Below are 26728 nucleotides of genomic sequence, written 5' to 3' on the forward strand. Positions count from 1 at the left end.
TGTCCCCATAAGAGAAATCAAAAAAGCTCTATTTCTTTCAAGTTGCTGCTCCATGGTTTATCCTTTGTCAGTTTATCCTGATTAATTTCCAATATTTCCAATTTGAATTGGAAATTCCAAATTTCCAATTTGAATGTATATTAAGTGACAGATGGCAAGAAGGCTCATTTGAGCAGTTGTCCTAAACAAAATCCTGGCACCATATACACAAGTTCTGAACTGGGGTGGCAGAAGTGGGTGGTGGTGGTGGAAGGATGGAATAAAGGCAGGGATGAGTTGGTTAGTATCAGGTAGAGAGAACTGGAAAGTGAGAGAACCCAAGTATATATGATCTGCTGAAAATACCAGATAAATTTCTGCATCTGTATTTAATCATACTTATGATGTAACTACCATGTTCTGGACTAAGGACCCACTCTTGATCACCAGGGTAGAAAAGAGTCCTTGTGCCCATAATCAAAAGAAAGCTTGACAAACTCAATTGTATGTTCTTCCCAAAGTACATTTGTCTTCAGGATCAGGAAGCCTGAGCACTGTTCTACTAAATGTTTAGATCTGTATTCCTTAGGATATAGGTTCAACAACCAACAGAGAAAAGTTGAGGGACTTCTCTGGTGGTTCAGTGGCTAAGACTTGGTGCTTCCAGTGTAAGGGGCCTGGGTTCAATTCTTGGGTCAGGGCACTAGATCTCACATGCTGCAGCTAAAGGTCCCACGTGCCGAATGTAAGACCTAAATAAAAAAATACAAGTTCACATAAAAAAACAAGTTCAGACAGTAGGGCAAGTAGCATTTTCTGCCATGATTCCCTTCCTGTGGTTTCCCACTCCAAATCTACTTGATTAATAATTCAAAATGTTGAACTAGAAGCCAACTAAATTCCCTATACACAGAAAACACTGAAAACTAGAGGCAGTATTACCTTCTCTGTTGTTTTTTAGATAGCATAGGTATATGTTTGTTCTTGGGACAATAAGTAAAAGAGTAAGGACTTAAGAACTGGCATTGTAAGACTATGCCCTAGTGATAATGATACTAGGATCTTGATGTCTTTTGTAGACATAAATTACATAGAATCTCTGGATGGTAATTTACATGATGGCAGTGATGATAAATGGTCTGTATGGTTATATGGGGTGGGGAGAGGACTTTTAACTGGTTAAACAATTAAAACAGAAATTGGGAGACTTGAATTGTAGTTCCACTTTTTAATTGACCCTGCATGACTGAGCAAGTAACATATTCTTAATGTTTCCATTTTTCCATACATAAAATAGAATTATGTTTGATTTTCTCATTCAAATCACTGTAGTGATTATCTCACTATAAAAATAGTTATGAGAATCAAGTATTCCCTCCTGTATTCCTGCAAGCACTCTTGGGTACCCTCCATGTGGTGGGTACTAAAATGTGTTCTCTGCCTCCATGTAGCAGAATCTAGTGGGTGAGGCATATCAGAATGTTTCGAGGAATGTCCACTGGGTCACACAAGTCAAAGGTTATTATCAAGGGGTGACCACTATCATAATGTTCCTTGGTCCTTCACTTCTCTCTTCATTCTTCTTTGTCAAGGCTGAAGTGATTGAAGAGGTAGGAGATTAAGTGGTCATTTGGGAGGAGGTGATCTTTGGACAGGCTGCCATTCTCCCAGCCACACCCCCACCCCACCCCCTGCTCCCCAAACCCAGTCAGCCCTAACTCTTAACTACTGACAAATTAGCATTTTCTGGTTACATCTCTTCTCTTCCATTTGCCCCACCCTCTTAACAGGGAAGTAGGAAAATTGAGATTTGCAGAAGTTGGTAAAAACTCATGTCAGAAGGCAGAGTTCCATTTCTAGATCCAAGAAAAACTTCCTGTTTTGTTAAGACCCTTCTTAGGAGCGGAAACTAGCTCACTCAAATGAAAACCACAATGAATAATTTCACTGATTTGAACCATATGTTTAGCAAGCCTAAAATCCCAAGAGGGGGTTGGTGAATCAGAAGAGAAACCATCAGAAGGGAACTGACCCATATCATCCCCTCAACTGACCAGGCTCTTCCTCACTTCCTCCTGCAACACACCCTGCAGGAACAGCCACAGGTCACAGAGTAGAATAACTTTGGGAGCACATGATACAAAGGCAACCTGGCAGAGCCTCCTAGGTTGGTTCAAGCATGGCACCACTCAGATTGCTCATCCCTTCTCCAGATGGATTTTCGGTTTTTTGTTTTCGTTTTTTTTTTTTTACAAAAAGATCTAGAAAAGCAGCTGTATTAGCTTAGACTATGCTGTAGTAACCAGCTAAACCCAGAATCCTGGCTCAACACAATTAAAGTTTATTCTTGCTTTTTTTATGTGACTGATGCAGGCTAGGAGGAGAGCGGGAGGTACACACTAGGGAATCCTGCTCAACAGCCCTGGCTGATACAAGCTCTGACATTTGGAGTCTTGGGCTTTCACCATCGTGGCAGGAGAGGAAGAGGATGCTTGGAGAAGGCACACGTGTGTGCTCTCCTGTGCACAGCCTGGAAGTGACACCATTTACTTCTGTCCCAGTGGTTGGACAGGGCACACTACAGAGGGGCTGTGACTGATGCGGAAGCATGCGGATATTTGGCAAGCGTTCAGTGCCTCTGCCTTAGTAGCACTGAAAGCTGAGTGCGTGCTGGAACACGTAGCAACAGTTCAGAATCCCAGACCATGGAAGAACTGTTTGAATCCGAATCCACTGAGATGTACCATCTCTGGGTCTTCCTTGTGGATTTCCTGAGTGCCTAACAAGCAGTTTCAGGTCACAGATGGACCACCCCATTTAAGGAGTGTTCTTCATGAGGGTTTTGCTGGTATTGCCTATTAATTTGCCTAATTAGCCAGTTCACAAGACCTGATCGATTAGCATAGCCTCACCAAAGGTTGTTGGGGGCCTGACTTAGCTTGGTGTCCCTGAAGCATGGACACATCAATCACTGGAATCAAAGCTGACTTTTTAAAAGTCATGGAATTTTAAGCTGTTCACATTTAATTCCACAAACATGACACCATAAAACTGGAAGATTGTTCTCTGAAGGATTGTTGACCAAAATTGTTCAAAATATGATTCAAGCCTCCTCTTGCAGTTGACTCATGTCTGACTCTTGTCCAATGTTTTTATGCCAGGGGAGCAATTAAATATACATAAAGCCCATACATGGATGATGGAGTTCTCTTAAACGATTTTGTATGTCCTTGCTGGGGGACAAGGAGTCACTTTCTATGTAATAGCTTATCCAGTACTAGAATTTCTCTGCCTCCCCTCCACTCTTGCTCCTTGCTCTGGGGACATCTTGCCATCCACCAAAAATGAGAGCAGCAGAGAAGCAAGGGAAATACAGCTCAGTTTGAGGCCAGCTGACTTCACAGGGTGGTTCGCAGTCGGTCTGTTTTACTTGGCCTGCTTTGAAGCTGTTTTGGGACACATGAGGTTCTTCAACCAAGAGGTCTTTTCCAGGCCTGATTTCCCCTTGGAATGACACATTATTCTCCCTTCCAATGTAGCAATTGTAATTCCTGCCTGGGGAGCAGCAATTGCTTTGAATTACACACTATTTGAATAAACCAGTATGGGATTAACAAAGGCTTATTGTTCTGCAACCTTCTACTGAAACTTGCAGGAGTAATTTCTGGCGACATTACTTTTCCCTGCCTAGCATTTGACTATTCAACTAACACTTCTCTAGTCTTTAATTGATCCTTCTTAGTTGAATGTAATAGAAAACTTTTTTAGCATTCTACCAACACTGAACAGAATGAAATAATACTATCAGGATTTTCTTAGTTCACCTTTTTCTCCCTTTCCCTCTCTGGCATGTTTACTATAATTCCATATCTTTAGAGTTTCTCAGATTTCTTGTGCCCCCAAACTACTTCCTGACCGCTATATATACATGCAAGTACACACACTAACACACAATTTAGGATTCTGTCCTTTACAATATGTGTATCATGCTGTTTTTTAAGTAGACCTCAGGAGCACAGAATATAAATGGTGATTATCCCTGATCTGGGACGACTCTCATTGTTGAGCTGGAAATGCTATTTTAAACATGTTTTTATGACGACTTGAAGAAAACACCTACCTACATTAAAAAATTCTCATTCACTTTTTAAATCGTTTGCAAATGAAACTCAGTAACTAAGAATAAATCTACCAATATTCACTTCCAAACCAAAATTATTTCTAACAGTACCAAAAGAGGATCTCTTTACAATGACAAGGTATAAAGTTACAACTATGAAAATGCTGAGACCAAGACATTATTGACTGATAGACTAGATCTTTATAAAAGCTTCTGATTCGGCAAATGTGAAATCAATCAATTAGAGCTCTAATGGATTTTTTTTCTAGCTGGTTTTAGGCCAGTTAAATCTAATAAAGATCATGAAGATATGAAGCTAACTTGAAACCAAAATAACTACCAAGAGCACTTTGTACTCCATTAATAGGTAATAAAAACCTATGCACTGCTAAATGAAAATATAAATTCTGCTTACTTATTTATGTAAAACTTTAGGCCCACATAATTATTGATCTAAAAAACAGCTTAATAGCACCATATTTTTAAAATCGGGTTTGATGAAATCCACAAAAAATAATCTTGACTCATTTGTCTCCAAACTGTCTTCTCAGATCCTATACCTAAGTTGAAATTTTTCTTCCAGAGGGAGTTGGAAGATATTTCAGATACAGTTATAAGAAGTATAATAAATTAGTATTATTAAATTAGATGATGATCATGAACTCAGCTAAAAGAAAAAAAAGTCAAGTCTAGAATCTTCACTGAAAAGATTTCAATATATAAAAATATAAGCCAACTTTTCTCCTTTTTCAATCCAGAGACTGAAGCATTTCCTCTTAGAAAAATGAATAAATAAAAGTAAATGGTGTTGGTGTTGCTGCTGGTGATAATTTCATTAGCAAGGAGACAAAACTAATTCATTTAGGAAACTTGTTTCAAAGTTGAAGTGTAGATGAAATCCAACAACACACAGCTGGAGTTGAGTGGGCCTTATATAGACACTTGGCTCACAGGCAGCATAAACAAGAAATCCCAGTAAGTTCAAACAAAGCTGAGGCCAAAATCATGCGGTGATCTGTAGAGGAGCAAAAGGTATTTGCAACTGTACTATAAACAGACATTAAAGTAAATGAAAATCTTAGGAGCAGGTTTTTTTTAAAAAAAAAAAAAATGAAGGGCTTTAGAAAACCTGCATCTATCCCAGATTTATTTTTTTTCCCCTCATAAGTAGTGAGTGCATGATTACAAACAAGTGAGTAACAGGGAACTTGAAGTATAAACTTCCAGACTTCTGGTAACACAGTTTATAACAGGCTCAAGTATTCAAGCTTCTAAATTAAAAAGAAACAAAAAAATCCCAGTCTGAGCCTAAAACATTTCATATTTGGTAAACTATTTGGGGAAATTCCACCAAATCTTTAGGTCAAGTAATTTTATTTATTCTTACCCTCCAGCCTGTCCATTTCATTTTGCTTCAGCAGTTGTTAAAAAACTGAGTAGACAGCTGGGATAGACCCAGGAGCTCTCTTTTCTAAGAAAAAAACTACACGTGCATCCTAGGCAGATAAGAACAGTCGTTTTCTTCCAGGTTTGGGCCCTTGTCACTGTTCAGGAATGTTCTCCTTACTCCTATCTCCCTCAGTGCGCCATATACTGACCACTCGCCTCCCTGGGCACCAGGTGATCACATTGCTAGGAGCTGTGCTGAGTGCCAGAGTCACTGGTGGCCATGATCAGTGAGGCAGAACTCTGAGCATCTGGGTGGTCACCCAGATCATAGCTTTTCCTCCCCTTCCTTCCTCTGCTGGATGTTCATCCTGCAGTGACCTAGTTGGTTATGCTGCCCTGGTTCCTCAATTCTCTTCATTAGGACTGAAGACCTGCCCCTTAGAGGTTACTCCGTCTTGCTCTTTGCCAGCTATATGCCTTCCTATCCACCCTCCCACAGTTCACATGGGCTGGGACTCTGCAGGGAATGAGTCAGTTGCTCAAGAACCAGATACAGTCATTTCCCCTGAAGATACTGATGGCTGCCTGGACCAAATCCTAGTTTGGGGACTTCCGTGGTGATCCAGTGTCTAAGACTCTATGTCCCCGACGCAATCGCTCCCAGGGTTCTACCTCTGATCAGAGAACTAGATCCTACATACCAGAACTAAAAGACCCTGCCTGCCACAACTAAGACCTCACACAGCCAAATTAATTAACGACAACAATGACAAACCCTCCAAATTCTAGCTTGCCTTATCTACTGAGCCCACCTGAGTACCTTTTCCAGAGCCAGTCTAACTGACAAAGTTCGCCCTTTGCCTCCCTCCTCCTACCTGCTGATGATGCTAAAATGTAGGTGATGGTAATAGTAATCAATGATAGTTATTAGTAAAAAGATTAGTCTCAGGACTTCCCTGGTGGCTGGTGGTTAAAGAAAATCTGCTGGCCAATGCAGGGGATAAGGGATTGCTAGTCTGGGAACTAAGATCCCACATGCCACAGAGCAACTAAGCCCGCGAGCTGCAACAGCTGAAGCCCATGTGCCCCAGACCTTGTGCTCCAAAACAAGAAAAGCCACTGTGCAAGAAATCTGCGTACCACAACTCGAGAGTAGCCCTCACTCAATACAACTAGAGAAAGCCCATGCACAGCAACAAAGATCCAGCAGAGCCAAAAATTAAAAAAAAAACACAGTTTCTCTCAGAAACTGTCATAGGTGTTTAATATACTTACTTAATAATGACTATAGCACTTGGAGAAACCAACACTAGGAGAGGTTAAGTGACTTGCTCAAGGTCACCCAAAGAATAAATAGCACAGCTGGAATGTGAACCTAGATCTTTCTGATGCCAGGTATATTTCTGCTCCCAATTCCAACATGTGGGTTTTGCCACACACCAAGCAATTTTAAGGCACCAACTGGGTGTCCTATAGTTCAACTCAACTCTGACACTATCTATCTGGAGAGCATCAAATCCCACAGGCTAAGGGCTCAGTCCTATGAAAATTCACACCCCACCCCACTTCAGACACAGTCAGGAACAGTTGTCACCTGTGCTTCTGGTCATAGATTTGAGGTTCCACCAACTTCTTCCTTGCGATCCATTAATTTACTACAGTGGCTCATGAAACACAGAAACATTTTACTTTCCAGATTAATAGTTTACTCTGTAACTCAGGAACTGCCAGATGAAAGAGCTGCATTGGGCCAGGCAGGGGGAAAGGACACAGAGAGCACGCCACTCTCCTCAAGTCTCCACCTGTTCTCCAGCCCGGAAACTCCCCTAAGCCCGTCTTCTTAGCTTTTCCTTGTTCAGTCACTAAGTCACGTCAGACGCTTTGCAACCCCATGGGCTGCAGCACGCCAGGCTTCCCTGTCCTTTATTATCTCCCAGAGTTTGCTCAAACTCATGTCCATTGAGATTCGGTGATACCATCCAATCATCTCATCCTCTATCATCCCCTTAGCTTTTTCTGGAGGCTTCATTACTTAAGCATGATTGATTAAATCACTGATCACTGGTGACTGAGTTCAGTCTCCAGTCCTTCTCCCCTCCCCTTAGGTCAAGGGCATGTGACTGAAAGTTCTCTCTAATCATGTTGTTGGTTCTCCTGGTAGGAAGCCCCCATCGTCAGGTGGGGTCCAAAAATCATCTCTTTGAAAAAGCCACCTTTATCACTCTCATCATTTAAGAAACTCGAAGGGGCTCTGGAGCATTATGCCAGGAACAGGGACAAAGATCAGATATCTATTTCTTATCCTAAATCAGCATATCACACCAGATAAGTACTCTTACCCGCAGGTCAATGGTTCTCAACATTCACTTTGTCATTACATCATCCCCACACGCTGAATGTTTGTTGAAGGGAGGCACCCCTCTGGGCTGTGCAGCATCTCAGCTATGCCTCGCAGTAGGCCTTGGATACCATCCATTAGAAAACTGATGTCTTTGCCCCTCTCGTTTATGTTTCTGTTACGTAAGCTGGCTTCACCACCAGCTGACATGGCTTGTTCACAATGACTGAGCTTTACACCTAAGTGTGGTTATCCATCTACTCTCTGGGGCCTGTGTAGGTTTCCCCAGGATCTAGGAAGCTCCAAATCCTAGGGTTTGAGCCCAGGCCTTTACTTTTACTATTCAGAGCTGAGCCTCAGAGAACTGAAGTGAGACGTCCCACATCAACAACTAGTTAATGGCAGGGTCAGGACATTTTATATGTAGTATTACCTTTTTCAACTCCCATAACAACCCTATGAAATAGACGCTTTATCATTGTCATTTAACTGTAAAGAGATTGAGCCACAGAGAGATCAAGTAACTTGCACAAGATCACACAGCTAGGAAGTGGCAGAGCCAGGATCTGGATGAAGCTGTCTATTTCCTAACCATACTCCTAACACCTGCACCAGATTGGCTTTCATGGGAAATGGGGAATGGATGTTTCTGAAACCCCCCCGAAGACACAGGGATCTGAAATTTTTGGTGCAGGAAGAGCAAGGACCATTTATCATAGACATCCATATTCCTAGGCTCAAGGCTTGCCTGGTAATGGCCAGGGGATCAAGGATGACCTTTACTGTCTGCAATTAGCTTTTCAGAGCTTTCACTTTGCTCCAGGAAACTTATCCAGCCCCATGTAGTCTCTAGGCCATTCTCTGCATGCTTTATGGTCACTTCAATTCCTAGGTTAAAGTTCAAAGCAGATAAGATGCAAGGAAACATAGAAAAGGAACCAATAAAACTACCAATAAAACAAAAGTTTGGCAATTTGGAAACCTTGTTGCATAACTCTTTGCTTGGGAAGAAATGCTCAAAAATCAACAAAAGGAAGAAAAAAACAGGATGTTAAAAAGTACTTTTATTATGTTTTTAGAAGCTTACTGCCAAAGTACAATTATTTCTGCCAAAAATAACATACTTACTCCTTGCAACCTACAAGATTTGGGGTTTGCTTGGAATTTTGTGGACTTTTGGGGAGTGAAACCATAAGTTCCCACCAAGTTCATTTTCAAAAAGAATGTGCCAGAAATGAAGATGTGTCCAGGGAAGGAGTCCCCAGGGTGGAAACAGAGGTCCAACAGCCCCTACTATGAGTGATGGGTCCCAGAAAGCTTTGGCCTGGAGACCAGCACCTTCCATGGGGTCCCTTCAGTGCACGCACCTGGAGTGACTGCAGGGCTCTTTTGGAAGGCCTCTGTCCTATGGGCAGGGGATGCAAAATGACACAAAATCTAATGATGTGGGAAGGGCCCAGGATCAGGAGCCAGACAAAGCTGGGCTCAAATCCTGGATCTACCAACTCCTAGCAGTGTGACCTCTCTGACCGTCCATCTCATCGGTGAAATGAGAATAACACACCGTTCTGCAGGATTGTTGTGAGGGTTAAATGAGGTATCAGATGTGCATGGCTCAGTGTCCAGAAGTGTCCAGAAGTAGTAGGTTAAGCCCTTCCACTTGGGAGAAGCCTGGATAGGGCCACATCCTGCCAGCCAGGAACAGAGGGAGGGGAGAAGCAAGACCCTGAGGGGGCAGAGAGCTGACGGGTGACTCAAGGGTTCAGGAGGGAGAGGAAGAGAAGAGAGAAGGGCTTGCTCCTTTTTGTCCTCCAAGATATACTTGGTGGAGACAGATGAAAGATTCCAAGGGTAAAGAAAAAATTACTTTGCACCATCCAAGAGTCAGGTTTTTCAACCACTTAAGCACTACTCTTCCAAATACAGAAAGCATAGAAAAGTGGTCCGCATTATTGTTACTAATGGCGGGATTTTTTTTTTTTTAATGTTTTTAAAACATTCTCTGCATTTGCTTGGTCAAGCTTCATGTTGCTAGCAGCAGGGGGTTCCTGATCTAACTTCCACATTTCTCAAGTATAGCAACTGTAATGTGTTCATGAACTCAGTAGCTGCAGGGACAGCACCCGGTCCCCCACCCTCCTAAGTTGGGCAGAGATTATAGCTCCTGGGGTGCTTTCTGGGTGGGGGTCAGTTCTCTGGGTTTTCAGGGAGTCACTGCAGAAGGCACCAGCCCAGAAGCCTGTTCCTTCAGTACTGCAAACTATTTTATAAGTACCAACTTTCCTAATTCGTTTTGTGCTTAAATCCTAGTTTGGTACATATTTCTGTACTAAGAGTATACTACTCCAAAAACGAGGGCCGAGGGGGCCTGCCTTTATTTTAAGTGGAGAATCAGGACATTTGTACAGAAATGTTTATGATTCCAGAAAACCACGCAGTGTGCCAAAGGAGCAACAGGACAGCATGTGTCTGAGAGGCTCCCAGGCAAAAATCTTCACCATCCCGGCTTTCTTAGGCTTCGCAGCAGGGTGGGACTTGAAGGAAACGTCTTCAAAGACCAAGCAGTGTGCATTCTGGCTGACTTTCCTGTTTCAGCTGGCCATGGCCTTTGCCTTGCTCCTGCTTCCTTGTTTCCTCCTCCACACCTTCCTTTGTGTAACTGCCCGTGTGCAGCTCCCTTCCTTTTCTCCTGAATACCAAGCCCCTTTCTCTTGCCATCTTTTTTACCAGCGTGACTCCTTTCAGAGTGTCCATGTGTCTGTATGTTTCAAAGAAGTTCACAGTCTGCAGCAAGCGTGACTAAATGGATGTCATTTATTTATTTCAGGATATGAGCCCCTGCTGATTGCCAAGCATTGTCCCAGCACACGAGGACTTCACAGAGTTGCTGTTTGTTATTTGCTAGGGGAGCCTCCACTGTCTGAAGGCGGCTCAAGAAGCTGAACGTGGAGATTTCTGTTGCTGCCCGTGCCTAATGAGCATTTGATTAGCTTTGTCGAAAATAAACAGAAATTCAAAATGACCCATTCCAAGCCTGTAGAGTCAACCTGGACTGACTCTCCCTATAAGAAGTTTTCAACATGAAGATTCCAGCTTGGCAGGCAGGAGATGCTTTAGTATTTCAGTTGAACCCACTCTAGTTTTTCCAGGGGTAAGACCAGCCACGGGTACAGCTCAGAAGGTTGGTGTTCTAGCACGTCTTCTCTAGGTGGAGGCACCATGAGCGTTTCTCAGGTGGCTCTCTCACCAGCGGTGCTCACTGAGCCACTGCACTGAGGCCTCAGCTCCCACTCAGGAAGCTCCTGTCCCTGGTCTGCCATCTGCTAATCTCCTGTTGGTGAGATCAAAGTGGTACTTCTGTTCTGCTTCAAGTGTCACGCCTAAAGAGAGAGTACTATGGGCCTGCGTCAGTCAGGGTGTTCAGAGAAATGGAACTAAGAGGATCTGTATATATAGTGAAGGACATTTATTTTAAAGAATTGGTGCATGCCATTGTGGAAGCCTGGATGTCCAAAATCTGATGGCAGAGGCCAGCAGCAGGCTGGAGACTCAGGAAACAGTTGTGGTTTATATCCACAGGTTCTGCTAGCAAGCCAGGGATAGCTGATGCTACAGATGCAGGGGTAAGGCAGCCTGCTGGCAGAATGCGCTCTTGCTTTGGGAAGGTCAGCCTTTTGTGCTATTTAAGCTTTTGACTGATCCGATGAGGTCCACCCACATCACAGAGGACAATCTGCTTTATCTAAAGTCCACTGATTTAATGTACACCTCATCCAAAAACATCCTCGCAGAAATATACAGAATAATATTGGACCAAATATCTGGGCACTGTGTCCCAGCCAAGTTGACACATAAAATTAACCATCACAAACCCTTTTTACTAAGTGACAGGAGGGAGCTGTCTCATACTCTGTTCCAGCTGCACCCTTTCTCTGGTGCAGTCACTTCATCGTAGGTACCCTCCACGCAGCTTCCTGTGTCCCTGACCTGGTATTGTTTCCCTTGGAGGTCAGTGACGGGGGGTTTGAGGTAGAAGAAGGCGTGCTGGACTAGAAGATAGTTAGAGGGATACTGAGCTCAAAATCTACTCTCCTCATCAATTCCCAGCCTCTGTGTCCAGACCAAGAAAGAGAACTCTCTCTGCTCTTGGGTTTCCTTCCACAGCAGCCTTCACCCCCAGGTATTTCCCACCCTTCACCAACATCCTGGCTCTGGAGCCCAAGTTTAAACAACCACTGTCTCTCTAAGGAGATACATCTCCAGCTGGTCAGCCCCAGCAGCCCGTGGTGTGAGCACAAAACTTCCTGATTCCATGTATGTTGTTGAGTTAGCTATGGGGACATTAGTCATGTTTACCGCTGATGGAAAACAAAGAAAAGCTGTAACCAAGGCCTCACTGTGGTTCTTAACTCTTGCTTACTGACTGTAATAAGATTATAAAAAGGCCCCAAATAGAAAGTGTATATATAGTCAGAGTAAACAGAGTCAGAGACCAGACTACTCCTACAGGGACAGATGGTGACTTGTCTCCTTCACTGGAACACTTTGTGTACACACCCTCCCTGATGCTGCCTGTATATTTCCTGTTTTATTGAGATACAATTCACATTTCATACCATTCACCCATTTAAAATGTATGACTCAATGGTTTTTAGTATAATCACAGAGTTGTGCAACCATCACCATGAAGAATTTGGAACATTTCATCATCCCCCAAACAAACCCCATACCCGTAAACAGCCACTCTGATTGCTTCTTTCCCCCCCAAACTTCCCAGATCCCAGGCAGCCACTAATCTACTTTTTGTACCTTATGGATTTACCTCTTCTGGACATTTCATTAAATGGAATCATACAGTATGCGGTTATGACCAATTTTTACAAACATAAAATTAGCTTAGATTTTGTCATGATAATTAGACCAAAACCTCACTTCCCAGAGATACCAGTCACATTGCTCATTTCAGTACAATAGGCAAATAAGCATTAAGCAGTAGGAAAGTCAGGTTCTGAATTTCTAGCAGCACTAAGCAGGCAGAAATCCTGGATTCCGTGTAAATCTGACTTACAGTCAAAAGAAATCTCAAGGGGTGTTTAGTAGACAAGGTACTTGTGATCACATGAAGAGCCTGCTGAACAGTTCTGTCCAGCGGGCCAGGTGGCAAACTTCCTGGAGTCCAGCTGTACCCTTTAAGATGTGTTTCTTGGGAAATTAGTTCTCTTACCTCTTGTAATTCTCTTCCCAAGGAGAATTCAGTAAATATGAAATAGGCATTTTATGTCTATGTCCTGACTGAATAAGAGGAGGACACAGAGGGTGTAAAATCAAATGTGTACAGTATCAGAGCTGGACCCCAGGACCAAAGATCCAGAGCATGCTGCCCCACAATGCAGTGCATTTGGCAGATTCCAAGAAGGAAGTGCCGAGAACTGGAGTCAGTGCTTTGAAATGGTGAGAACAGCTAGCTATTCAAAACAAAGGAAACACTCACTAGCCAGCTCTCAATCGCCTGTTTCTGAGGCCTGTGGTATGATTTTCCATTCTCAGAGTCTGAGAATTATAAAATGTTGCTTAAAAAGAGATGAGTTCTTAAACATAAGAGTTTAAGTATCCTTCTGCCAGTTCATGACGTTAATTAGGACCCATGTTTGTGACAAAGCTCCCTGTAGAGGTTACAGAAGGCTGGTCCATTGGAAAAAGGTACTGCCCAGATGAGCAAACTTGAGCTTGAAGGGAAAGAATGACTGAGTTTACATAACAGCAATGACCGAAGTGAGAGTGAAAGGAGAGGAGGGTGGAGAATGTCCCTGACGACAGCTCATTCCAAGCACGGCCTGGAAGTCAAATCCTCTCAATAAAGAACTCCGATGACGCCTAAGCTTTGTGCAAAAGTTTCAGTGACAGATCACAGTTATTCCCTCTCTTTCATGCAAATTTATACAAAGCTCAAGTTATCTTCACAGGCCTTAGGAAAATGCCAGATTGCCTTCCCTGATAGCCCATGCTTGGTCAGAGGAATGAAGAAAACAAATCACTCAGTTTATCTAGTCAATTAAGCTGGCAGACAAATACACATTCTAAAAGGAATCTAAACAAGGAAAAATTTGGAACATGGTCATTACTTTATAAACTGCCTTACACTGTTTTTATAATCCCTTCTGATTTCTTCTCTCCTCGTATGCATTTTAATCCTGACAGTGGGGGATGTGTATTTTCCTTCTTGCTGTCATTCACTGTGCCCGGCACACATGGGACAGAGAACTCTCATCATTTTAGGCTGCTGGTTTGAAGCCAAGAACTCACATACAGGCAGGCAATAGTGACACAAGGCAGAGGAAGCAAAATTTTAACAAATTAAGCAAATCAGTTTGCGACTAGTCAATAGTTAGTTGTAGCATCTTGAAACCCATTCCAAGACCCAAAGTGTTTTAGAAATTAATCCCATGAAATGTGTTGCACATTTTAGTGAACTGAAAGCAAAGTCACGGTTTTACAAGGAATGTATATTTTAATAAATCATGTGTGTAATCCCTTGAAACAGTCTAGAAAAAAATTTTTTTTTCTTGGGTGGGTGCAAACATGTTAAATGAAGTTGAAATATGAGGAAAGAAAATGCAAAGGTCCTGAAGAAGAGTTTTCTCATTCTGGGAAGGAAAAAAAAACCACCCCAAAACATCATGTGGCTTTCTGAAGTGCTGCAGCCAAAGAAAATACTGCAGATACAAGCTGGACTAACCAAAAAATGGGCAAAAGATCTAAATAGATATTTCTTCAGAGAAGACATACAGATGGCCAAGAGGCACATGAAAAGATGCTCAACATCATCACTAATTATTAGACAAGTGCAAATCTAAACTTACAAGGTACCACCTCACACTGTCAGAATGGCTATCATTTAAAAAATCTACAAGCAATATATGCTGGAGAGGGTGTGGAGAAAAGGGGACCCTCCTACACTGTTGGTGGGAATGTAAATTGGACAGTCGCTAATTTAAGAAACCTGCATATTGCTAATAACAGTATGCAGGTTTCTTAAAAACCTAAAAATGGGAACTTCCCTGGTGGTCCAGTGGTTAAGAATCTGCCTTGCAATATAGGGGACATGATTTCAATCCCTAATTGGGGAACTAAGATCCCACATGCCATAGGGCAATTGAGCCTGGGCACTGCAACCACAGAGCCTGCGCTACAACTGCAGAGCCTGTGCACGAGTAGAGAGGAAAATGAATATTTTCCTCTGAAAATGAATATCCTGAAATGAATACACTGAAATGAATATCCTGAGAGATGCAACGAAGAGCCAACACAACCAAACAAATACTAAAAAATAAATAAATATTAAAAAATAAAACTCATTAAGAGTCAAAGAAAAAAAAGCTCAAGAATATTTAAAAAAAAAAAAACTAAGACTACCATATGATCCAGCAATCCCACTCCTGGGCATATATGAGGCGAAAACCATAATTCAAAAAGATACAGGCACCCCGATGTTCCCTGCAGCACCATTCACAGTAGCCAGGACATGGAACCTGCCTAAATGTCCATTACAGAGGAATGGTAAAGAAGATGTGGTCCATATATATAATGGAATACTACTCAGCCATAAGAAAGAACAAAATAATGCCATTTACAGCAACATGGATGGACCTAGAGATCGTCATAGTGAGTGAAGTGAGTCAGACAGAGAAAGACAAATATCATATGATACTGCTTATATGTGGAATCTAAAAAACTGGTACAAATGCACCTATTTACAAAACAGAAATAGACAGTGACAGATGTAGAACACAAATTTATGGTTACCAAGGAGGAAAATGGGGGCGGGGAGGAGGGATAAGTTGGGAGACTGGGATTGACATATACACACTATTATATATAAAATAAATTACTAATAAGAACCTACTGTTTCAGCACAGGGAACTTTATTCAATACTCTGTAATGACCTATATGGGAAAAGAATCTAAAAAAGATTGGATATATGTATATGTATAACCAATTCACTCTGCAGGTACAGCAGAACCTAACACAACATTGTAAATCAACTATATTTCAATAAAAATAAAATTAAAAAGAGTGAATATATGTATAACTGATTCACTTTCTTGTACAGTAGAAACTAATACAACATTGTAAATCAACTATATTCCAATAAAAATTAATTTTAAAAACTTAGAAAGTAGAAATTGGGGGATGGAAATACTGACCTTATGGAATTTCATGTTGCCCCTCCCCCCACATGTGGCAGGCCATTTCCAAGTCAGTGGTTCTCATCTAGGATGCTTGAGATAGTTACTGCTGCTGCTGCTAAGTCGTTTCAGTCATGTCTGACGCTGTGCGACCCCATAGATGGCAGCCCACCAGGCTCCCCCGTCCCTGGGATTCTCCAGGCAAGAACACTGGAGTGGGTTGCCATTTCCTTCAATGCATGAAAGTGAAAAGTGAAAGTGAACTCGCTCAGTCGTGTCCGACCCTCAGAGACCCCATGGACTGCAGCCCACCAGGCTCCTCCGTCCATGGGATTTTCCAGGCAAGAGTACTGGAGTGGGGTGCCATAGTTACTAGGAGGTTATTAAAAAGTCAGATGCTGGGGCTCGACTTAGACCTACTGAATCTGGGCCAAGATTTCTGATACTGAATATTTTTAAAAGCTCAACAGGTCATGGTGTTATAGCTGGGTCTGTGGGTTATACCTTGAAGATACATTGAAGTTGACTGCTGCTATGGACTGTTTCCCTTCCATATGGCTATGCTGACGCCCTAACTCCTGTGATGATATTTGGAAATGAAATCTCTAGGAGGTCATTAGTTTAAGGTGGCAGCATTGAGACTGGGGCCCTCATGATGGGATTAGAGAAGAGACACTCAGGCACTCATGCTTTCTCTCCACGTAAGGACACAGCCAGAAGGCTGCTATTTTTGAGCAAGGAAGAAGGCAATCATCAGGAACTGAATCTGCTGACACCTTGATCTTGGACTTTCAGCCTCCACAACAGTGAGAAATAAATGTTGTTTAAGCCACCCCATGTATGGTATTTTGCTGTGGTAACCCTAGCTGACTAAGACAAGCATGCAGTAGATACATGGAGTTTCCCCTGCTCTGTAATGCTGGAAAAGCTGCAGTCATATCGTAACACAGGGTTTTTCAAATAGTTTGAGGTCACATTTTCTATACACATTCAAACTTTTATTATGCTAGGCCTTGGAACACTCATATGTAAATGCTGAGTCGAGCATCTAAGCCATGGGTGGGTGGGAATGGATTCGGTAAAGATAAATGCTTTTGAAACTGTTCTAGACAGTCTATTCCTTTTGTAATCCTTAGCATGTTTTCGGTCCTGTACTTCATTTGTGTACAGGCTTTCTTTGCCACTAGACCAAAACTAGATTCAGAGGTAGTACCGTGACCAATCCACATCTTACTGTGACCAATCCACATCTGCAGCCTCAGAGTTTAACTGAGTGCCTGCACACAGTAAGTGTTCGATTAATATGGAATGAAATGCTTCTTCAGTGAATTGTACCTTCAAACATTTGAAGGATAGCTTTCTGCTCAAAAAAATAAGCAATAACATCAACAACACTTTTGATTACTGGACATTTTCAAACACAAAATCATAAAATAAGCTCCTATACACTCATCACCCTGCTTAAAACATTACCAACCTATGACCAATTATGTTTCAACTATATCCTACCACTCCATGTGCCCCCAGATTACATAAAATACACAATTACTTTGACAAAAACCCCACACCTTACCTCATTTCATCCATAATCTTCAGCATCTATCTCTTTACGATAAAGACCCTTAAAACAAAAGAAAACAGGACAAACTATAATTACAATAACATTATCAAGCTTGAAAAGATTAACTATAATTTTAATTACATAAAATATCCAGTTAGCATTCAAATTTTTCCAATTGTATCATAAATAAATATTTTTGTTTTGGTCTGTCTGAATCAGGACCCGATGCTCCCAAGGCAAATTTACCTCTTGATCTGTCTCTCAAGTTTTTTAACCAACCAATTTCCCTTCTTTTTCTCTTCTTGCAACTTTTTTGTTGTTGTTGAAAAAGCCAGTTTGTTTGTCCTGTAGAGATTTCCACATTCTGGACTTCCCTGATTATATTTTTGTGACATCATGTTCCCCTAAAGTGTTCCCTAATCCTGCAAAGTGGTAGGCAGAATGATACCTAGAAGACTGATAGAATTCAGGCCCCACCACCTACCTGAAAACTGCTTTTCTTTGTAGGGCGTGAGGACAAGAAAGGCTTCTTTGCCTCCGGGCGTATCAGCCTGAAGGCGCCCGATCTCGTCTGATCTCGGAAGAAAGGCTTCTCTTTTTGTTACTATTGTTGCGTAACAAATTATCACTTAGCTCAGCAGCTTAAATACCTACATTTCTTAAATTAATTATTTTTAATTGGAGGATAATTGCTTTACAATGCTGTGTTGCTTTCTGCCATATATCAACACAAATCAGCTATAGATACACGTATGTCCCCTCACTCTTGAACCTCTCTCCCACCTCCCACCCCATTGTACCTCTTAACTTTTAAATTTTGCTCATGATATTTTGGGTCAGGAATTTGGAAAGGAAAACAGGTATGGTTTATCTTTGCTTCAGGGTGTCTAGGAGCTTAGTTCAGGCTAAAAACTATACACATACCCCAATACCAATATTACCACTGCAGCATGGAATATAGTTTTAAATTTCTTTATAGTCTGTTATGGGCTGAACTGTGTGCCTCCAAATTTATATGCTGAAATACCTCAGAAAGTAACAATATCTAGAGATAGGGTCTTCACAGGGGTAATTAAGGTTGAATTCATTAGGGTGGGTCCTAATCCTATGACTGGTGGTGTTATAAGAAGAGGAGATTAAGACAGAGACTGCACAGAAGACTGTGTGAAGAAGGAGAAAATAGCCATCTACACGCCAAGAAGAGGAGCCTCAGAAGAAACCGATCCTGCTGACCCCTTGATCTTGGACTTCTAGCTTCTAGAACTGTGAGGTAGGAGAATTCTGTTGTGTAAGCCACCCAGCCTGCAGTATTTTTTCATAGCAGCCCTGGCAAACTAAGACATAGTTCCTTTTATCTTTAGGATATATCACAGTAGGGATAGAGTTAGCTTACTTTATTATAAAGTTATTAGAAATAATTCCTTTCTGTATCAGTTCAGTCAGTCATGTCCAACTCTTTGCGACCCCATGAATCGCAGCACACCAGGCCTCCCTGTCCATCACCAGCTCCTGGAGTTTACCCAAACTCATGTCCATCGAGTCGGTGATGCCATCCAGCCATCTCATCCTCTGTTGTCCCCTTCTCCACCTGCCCCCAATCCCTCCAAGCATCAGGGTCTTTTCCAATGAGTCAACTCTTCGCATGTGGCGGCCAAAGTATTGGAGTTTCAGCTTCAGCATCAGTCCTTTCAATGAACACCCAGGACTGATCTCCTTTAGGATGAACTGGTTGGATCTCCTTGCAGTCCAAGGGACTCTCAAGAGTCTTCTCCAACACCACAGTTCAAAAGCACCAATTCTTCAGCACTCAGCTTTCTTCACAGTCCAACTCTCACATCCATACATGACCACTGGAAAAACCATAGCCTTGACCAGACGGACCTTTGTTGGCAAAGTAATGTCTCTGCTTTTTAATATGCTAACCCTAACCCATGAACAGTATGAAAAGGCAAAAGTATGATAGGATACTGAAAGAGGATCTCCCCAAGTCAGTAGGTGCCCATTATGCTACTGGAGATCAGTGGAGAAATAACTCTAGAAAGAATGAAGGGATGGAGCCAAAGCAAAAACAATAACCATTTATGGATATGACTGGTGATAGACGCAAGGTCTGGTGCTGTAAAGAGCAATATTGCATGGGAACCTGGAATGTTAGGTCCATGGATCAAGGCAAATTGGAAGTGGTCAAACAGGAGATGGCAAGAGTGAACATCGACATTCTAGGAATCAGCAAATTAAAATGGACTGGAATGGGTGAATTTAACTCAGATGACCATTATATCTACTACTGTGGGCAGGAATCCCTTAGAAGAAATGGAGTAGCCATCATGGTCAACAAAAGAGTATGAAATGCAGTACTTGGATGCAACCTCAAAAACAACAGAATGATCTCTGTTCGTTTCCAAGGCAAACCATTCAATATCACGGTAATCAAAGCCTATGCCCCAACCAGTAACACCAAAGAAGCTGAACTTGAATAGTTCTATGAAGACTTACAAGACCTTTTAGAACTAACACCCAAAAAAGATGTCCTTTTCATTATAGGGGACTGGAATGCAAAAGTAGGAAGTCAAGAAACACCTGGAGTAACAGGCAAATTTGGCCTTGGAGTACAGAATGAAGCAGGGCAAAGGCTAATAGAGTTTTGCCAAGAGAACACACTGGTCATAGCAAACACCCTCTTCCAACAACACAAGAGAAGACTCTACACATGGACATCACCAGATGGTCAACACCAAAATCAGATTGATTATATTCTTTGCAACCAAAGATGGAGAAGGTCTAGACAGTCAGCAAAAACAAGACCGGGAGCTGACTGTGGCTCGGATCACGAACTCCTTATTGCCAAATTCAGACTTAATTGAAGAAAGTAGGGAAAACTACTAGACCATTCAGATATGACCTAAATCAAATCCCTTTCTGTATAGCTGCCAGTAATTCAATACACAGATTCATTTCCTTTGCTCTCAATCTTTAGGAATTTCTTTTTTTAACCCATCTTGTAAAATTTTTGCTTTATAGTATTTAAAACATAGACATGGTTCCAAAGTCAACTCTACAAAATAAAGAACACTGGAGAAGTCAAGTCTTCTGTATATTTTTCTCCTCTTCACTCGACCCCCTTCTCCTTGAAGATAACCAGTTTTACTAGTGTTTGGTTTATATTCCATACCTACAAGTATTTCCCTTCTTCAGATAATACTAGTATACTCTACATGCTGTTGCACATCTTGTTTTTGTCACTTAACAATATATTCCAGAGATCATGTGGATACACAGAACCGCTTCTTTTCCACAACTGCACAGTATTCCATTTGCGTAGATTCCTTTCTAGATGGACATCTGTGTTGTTTTCAGTCTTGTGCTATTACATAAAGTAGTTTCTTTGGCTGACTGAGACTTTAGGATAAAATCTGATTAACCCTGCCAACATCCTACATCCACCCCTGTCTCAAAGTGAGTTACTGCTAGTTTACCCTGATTGCTAAGATATTCCATCTTCCATTCTTTCTTACCTTATTTGGCATAGGAAATCCTTAGCATGAGTAACTCAAAATTCTATATTCAAAATAATACTCACTGGGTGTTTGAAGGAAAAAAGCAGCAATTTCTAGTTCTGTGGGTTACTTACTATTTAGCAACTTTGTCTCCTCGCCCTCCGTCCCTCCTTCCTACCCTAAGCAAGACCAAAGTCAGGGATTGTAGGAATGCTTCTGGTTCAGCATTCCTTACATCTAGATGAGGAGTCAGACCACATCTCAGGTACCATCTCCCCATTGCTGATGTGGAGAACAATCTTCCAGTTCACTTACTTATTCAGTAAATATTTAATGAATGTGTGCTGTGTGTCACACATCATGCTAGGTGCTAAAGACAAAGTAGTGAACCGGACAACCTCATTATCTATCTTCCTGGAGCTCAGACAGTGGTCCTTAGGTTCTGGACCAAGCCATTTTGGTCCACACATAAAACAGCACTTAGTTATCCTTCCCAAGGAGCTCACAGCTTCGAGAATATCATCATCTTCCCAAGGTCAACACTAGACTGAGACTTTCTCCTCTTTGTATGAAAGTGATGGCATGCTCAGTCCTTTCAGTCATGTCTGATCTTTGCAACCCCATGAACTGTAGCCCACCAGGCTCCTCCATCCATGGGATTCTTCAAGCAACAGTACCAGAGTGGGTTGCCATTCCCTTCTCCAGGGGATCTTCCAGACCCAAGTCTCCCACATTACAGACAGATTTTTACCATCTGAGCCACAAGGGAACCCGGAAAGTGACAGGAAAAGGCCCAAAAGGTTTGGCAGTACTTTCAAGGCTTCACTCTCAGGTGGCCAGATTGTAGATCCAATGGGAGCAATTGCTCTAATTTTAATGGATAGTAGTGAGGCTTTCCTTTATAGGCCTCTTCTAAATCAATCATGTTTTGGTCTTAATTTTGCATTTATTTTGCTCTGGACTCCCAGATTCTTTTTATAAGAGCAACAGTCACCATTCATTGAATATTAAATATGCTCCAGGCTTCATGCTAAGTCTTTTCCACTTAAATCATGTAGTTACCTCCAATTATAAGGTAGGTACTATTATTATTGGGTTTCCCAGGTGGCTCAGTGGTAAAGAATTCACCTGCCAATGCAGGAGATGTGGGTTTGATACCTGGGTTAGGAAGATCCCCTGGAGAAGGAAAAGGATACCCACTCCAGTATTCTTTCCTGGGAAATCCCATGGACAGAGGAGCCTGGCAGGCTACAGTCCATAGGGTTCCTAAAGAGTCAGATGTGATGAGATTAAACAACATTACTGTTATGAGGAGCACATTGAGGTTTAGAGATGTTAAATAACATGCCAAGGTCACACATTTAATAAGGGCAGACACAGAGAAATCAGACTGTGCGGCAGGTAAGGCAGTCTCTACTATGACTAATAGGCTATAACTAGAAAAATAATAGTAACAACTAAGTTTTATTGAGCATTTACTATTGTACCAAGGACTAAGTGTGTACGCATATTTATGGGGCTTCTAGGGTGGGAAAAAAGTTCTTCCTCACCCCTGATATTTCCTTCCACATGGCTGAAGCACTTCTGGCATAAAATTTCTAACCTCTCCTTTTTCCTTGACTCACTCCTCCCTAGGAGTGGGGAAGGACAGGAGGCCAGGAAAGGGGAGGAGCAGCAGTTTCTCCGTGGTGAGTATGTGGGTAGGAACCCCAAATGCGTAGCTCAGCCTCTCTCTTCTTTCTCTCTGCAGCAGGTCTCCTCCAGGGCCCCTATTGGTTCTCTTCTCCCCTAAAGCGTGGTTTTCAGGGACAGTTCACAGCTGGGCGGCCTGCACCAGCCTGCGTGGGCACCTTGCCTAATTCTGGGGTTCACTTAACCACACATATAAACCACTGACTTCAATAGAAAACCTAGGAGAGTAAAGTTGATATTTTTATTCCATTTATTTGACTTGTTCCTCTCCATTCCTTAACTACTCAGAGCTTTGTAATGGATGAGGGGTGTCTTTATTATATCCTCTTGAAACCTCAACATTTTCAACCCATTTAATCCTAGTAAGACTTCCTTTAGAAAAGTACTCTTATCCTCTCAGATGAGGAAACGAAGCAGTCCTCATTTGGCCTCTCCCTTGAAGGATAAATATTTGCTCTTAGTTCAGGATCAGAAGAAACTAAAGCACGTGAGAAAGAAAGTCTGCAAACTGTTAAAGCTATACAAACAGAAGGCCATAGAGCGGTGGTTCTGGCTCTGACGCTGGCAGTGGGACTCTGATTAGTTAACTTTCCTGCTTCCGGTTCCTTTATCAGAAAAGCAAGGGCTACGAGCGGCTGCCGGTTGCAGCTTGGTCCTGCTCTACCGTTCAGACTGTGAATCAATGGTGACTCGCCATTGACTGTTTGCCCTGGCTTCCTTTGCGTCATTGTGGACTTTCGGATGCTGACTTTTCCTTTGATCGAGCTGGGCCCAGTCTCTGGGGGACACGAAGTGCTTGAGGCTCCCCCTCCGTAACCGGCTGTGCCTTCTGAGGTTTGCTGCTTGGTTGCCTTTGGTTGCGCGGCAACATAACACACGCCCACACTTCCGGTCCTGAGAGCCGGATCTGCTGTCGTCGGGCTGTTGTTGACGGGGCTTCCCCCACCCTGCTGCATTTCCTTGCTTCCTCACAAGGGCCAGATAATGGCGAGAGAGACCCTCTAGTCATTCCTAGGAAGTTGTGGGCACTGAAAAACATGCACACCTACACCAGGTCACCATTAGGGAAAAAACCTCAAGAGATCCAGGCTTAAAGCCTGGTTTGGGACAGTGAGTTCTGCCGTTGCAAAAGCCTGTCCTTTCAATGGCACCGTGAAATCTCTTTGAGTCACCAGGTTCTGGGGGGATGGAGGCCATGTGGCAGGCCTACACTATGTTTCATCTGATTCCGAAACTCTGGTGGTTTAACACCGGAAGACAGCAAAATAGCAAAGAACGGAAGTGGAAAAAACATTTTGCCTAGTGGAAACTACCTCTGCTTCACCTGCATTCCTCCAAAACAGCAGTCAAATTAGCACAGATACCTCCTTTTGGCGGGGGCGGGGGTGGGGGTAGGGGGATGGGCATCCCCAGATGGTGCATCCCCAGAAAGGACTTTGTTGATGAATTTGATACCCCAGTTCTTCAGAGGAGTTCTAAAGGCTTAATTAGAGGAACCTGAGGTTGTGTCTCCCTGCTTCCATAACAAGATAGGTCACTCTCTTGCATTTTTTAAGAAAAGAAATTGCAGTGGGGTTAGGAGACAAGAATAGAGCCAGAGCCAAGTTCTAAACCAGCCAAAGGAAATGTTTACATGCTGGGAAGTATTGGGACTACTCCTCCATAGGGAGGAACAGTGATGTGTTTGGTTTGACCAAGGGGAACAGAGGAATAAGACAAGCACAGGTTTTGAAAGTGCAAAAGAGTGGGGAGGTCAGTGTGTACCAGAGGGAAAAGAACAGGCAGTCAGGATAAGAAAGACTCCTCTGTCCTTCCGAACTTTGCCCTCATAGGACCTGTCCCCACCCGCCACCAGCAGACACTTCCTCACTTAGGTGGGGGAGGGATGTTGTGACCCTCTGTGGCATTATTCCCAGGATGAAAAATATGGGTGTTGGCAACCATATCAAAGGCCTGGAATTGTTCAGAAATCTTTACACCTCTGATCACCAGACTGCAGAGCCCAAGGGCCATTCAAGGCCTGTGGAAACTTTGGAACAATGGACTTGGCCCCCTGCCTATCTGGTTCCCTGGCTTTCTGACAGACGTATTGGGCTCCAGACCAATCTCCAACTTGCTGATCTCCTTCAAGCTGGTTCTCACTAGTTAAAGTCTGTGCTAAAGCCAACAGCAGTTAGAGACGGAGAGCTGAGGTTAGTGCACTCCACTCTTCTGGGACTGAAACTAGCCTGACTGAGTGAGGTACTCGCCTCAGTACACAATTTAAGGGACTGCCAAGAAACTCAATAACCAAGATAAATAATATTTAATATAATTAAAATGTTTTCTGATATTTTGTTCATCATGGATTATTTTGCATTAGTTCTGATTTTTTAAAATGATTAATCCAAATATTATTAATCTTAAAATTACTGAGGTTTTTGGTGCCCCCTTAAATTTTATACCTTGTGGGGAGTACCTTAAATCATCTCACCCTAGACTTTAGCCCTGATGAGAAATGATTCACAAAGGGTTAAAAATAGGAGATATGGAAAAGCTCTGTGAAGATTAATCAGGAGGTGAGGCTCCTTCAGAAGGTGTGGAAAGTGTGGCCCTGATATCCCAGGCCTGGATACTGAAGTTGGGTGAAAATATGAGAAAAGTCAGCCTTGTTACAGAGAATTCTGCCAGGGAATACAGCTGGAAAGTTCTCCCCCAGGGCTCTGTCCAGTCCACCTGAAACTGTTCACAGGGAGGCTGGGGCAAGTGTTAGCAGTAGGTTGTTGCCTACTTGTATCATCTGAGAAGGATTGAAAAAGTTCCTTTTCCACAAGATCACAAAGGGTACACCATAGTAGAGTGGTCAGTCCTTTGGCTCTTGAAGTTATTTTGGTTTGAAAGAAATTGCCATTGTTATGTTTAAAAACGACTGGACTATATAATGATCTTTTACTTTTATGTAGTTTGTTTCACTTTTTTCTATTTCATATTCAGTGCTCCCATTTCATTTATGTTTTCCAACTTCTCCATCTCTCTCTTTTTTTCATGTTCTTTCTGAAGCCTTTATAAAGCATAGTAGAAAAGCTTTTGTATACCTATACATACATAATAAATATAATATACATATTTTAGAAAACTTAGGAATTTTTGCCTAACTAAAAATTTATGACATTTTGATTCTACTTGTTTGACTTAGTATGAATAGAATGCTAGATTTCTAATTTGAAAAATACATGCAACAAGCGACAAAGGTTTACTGTATCGTGCAGGGAACTATAGTCATTATCTTGCAATAACCTATAATGCCAAATAATATCAAAAATAATATATGTGTATATGTATAACTGAATCACTTTGTTGTGCACCTGAAACATTGTAAGTCAACTATACTTCAATAAAATATATATATATTAAGAAAAAATAAATAAAGAACCTGCCCTTATAATACAACAATCTCTGTGGCAAACAATTATTGGTAGAGATCTTAGCAGAAACAGACTTACTCATTCATTCATTCATTCAACAAATATTTACTAAGCACCACAAACCAGACTAGAGTAGGATCTACCTTGCCCAATATAACAGAAGTGACAGATAGGAATGTGAACTGAGTATACCAAGGTCAGGATCAAAGGCAGGGCAGGATGGCAGAAGGACCCCTCATTCAGTTCAGATCTCCTTCCATCTGGGACTATGGTGTGTAAGGAAGAGGAGGACTCAGGGAAGGCACCTGCCTGGGATTACAGAAAGGGACAGAGAGAACTCTCAAAACACCCTCCATCCATCTCTCAGATCTGTGCCTGGGCTTTGCAGGACTAAGCATGACCTTAATTCGCAGAGGTCTTGCTGCACAACTCCAGGGGTGCCATTCTCCTAGAATATAGTGGCTTTGGACAGGATGGAGGGTTCTGTCCTGGCACAGTGAAGACAGTCTCTGAGAGGGAGCTGAGTTTGCCCCCAAAGTTATGTCACTGAGCATCTGTGGG

The 26728-nt window shown here is 42.3% G+C and overlaps 2 protein-coding genes across 11 annotated transcripts in view; one reads left to right on the forward strand and one right to left on the reverse strand.

The window, feature by feature from the left end:
• Positions 1-10848, forward strand: part of LOC147374386 (uncharacterized) — a 36008-nt gene extending 25160 nt beyond the window's left edge. For all 7 annotated transcript variants that reach the window (XR_015162704.1, XR_015162705.1, XR_015162710.1 and 4 more), the window contains one exon: positions 10654-10848. Coding sequence is in view for 1 of the 7 variants with exons in the window: in XM_086397033.1 (XP_086253159.1) it covers positions 10654-10671 (18 nt within the window). In the remaining 6 variants the exon portion in view is untranslated. The remainder of the gene's footprint in view (positions 1-10653) is intronic.
• The window catches only part of LHFPL3 (LHFPL tetraspan subfamily member 3), a 696681-nt gene that overhangs the window by 47579 nt on the left and 622374 nt on the right, over positions 1-26728 (reverse strand). For 2 of the 4 annotated variants that reach the window (XM_086397025.1, XM_086397026.1), the window contains exon 3: positions 17587-17634. The exons of 1 other annotated variant lie outside the window; for it this stretch is intronic. In XM_086397025.1, the coding sequence (XP_086253151.1) occupies positions 17621-17634 (14 nt within the window). In that variant the 3' untranslated portion in view covers positions 17587-17620. Of the gene's footprint in view, positions 1-597; positions 732-17586; positions 17635-26728 lie in introns of those variants that run through there. One more of the 4 variants, XM_086397027.1, reaches the window with a different exon arrangement.

The sequence above is a fragment of the Bos grunniens genome, chromosome 4, assembly GCF_055505025.1.
Source record: "Bos grunniens cultivar Pamir isolate PY7600 chromosome 4, Bosgru_T2T1.0, whole genome shotgun sequence".
Taxonomy (NCBI): Eukaryota; Metazoa; Chordata; class Mammalia; order Artiodactyla; family Bovidae; genus Bos; species Bos grunniens.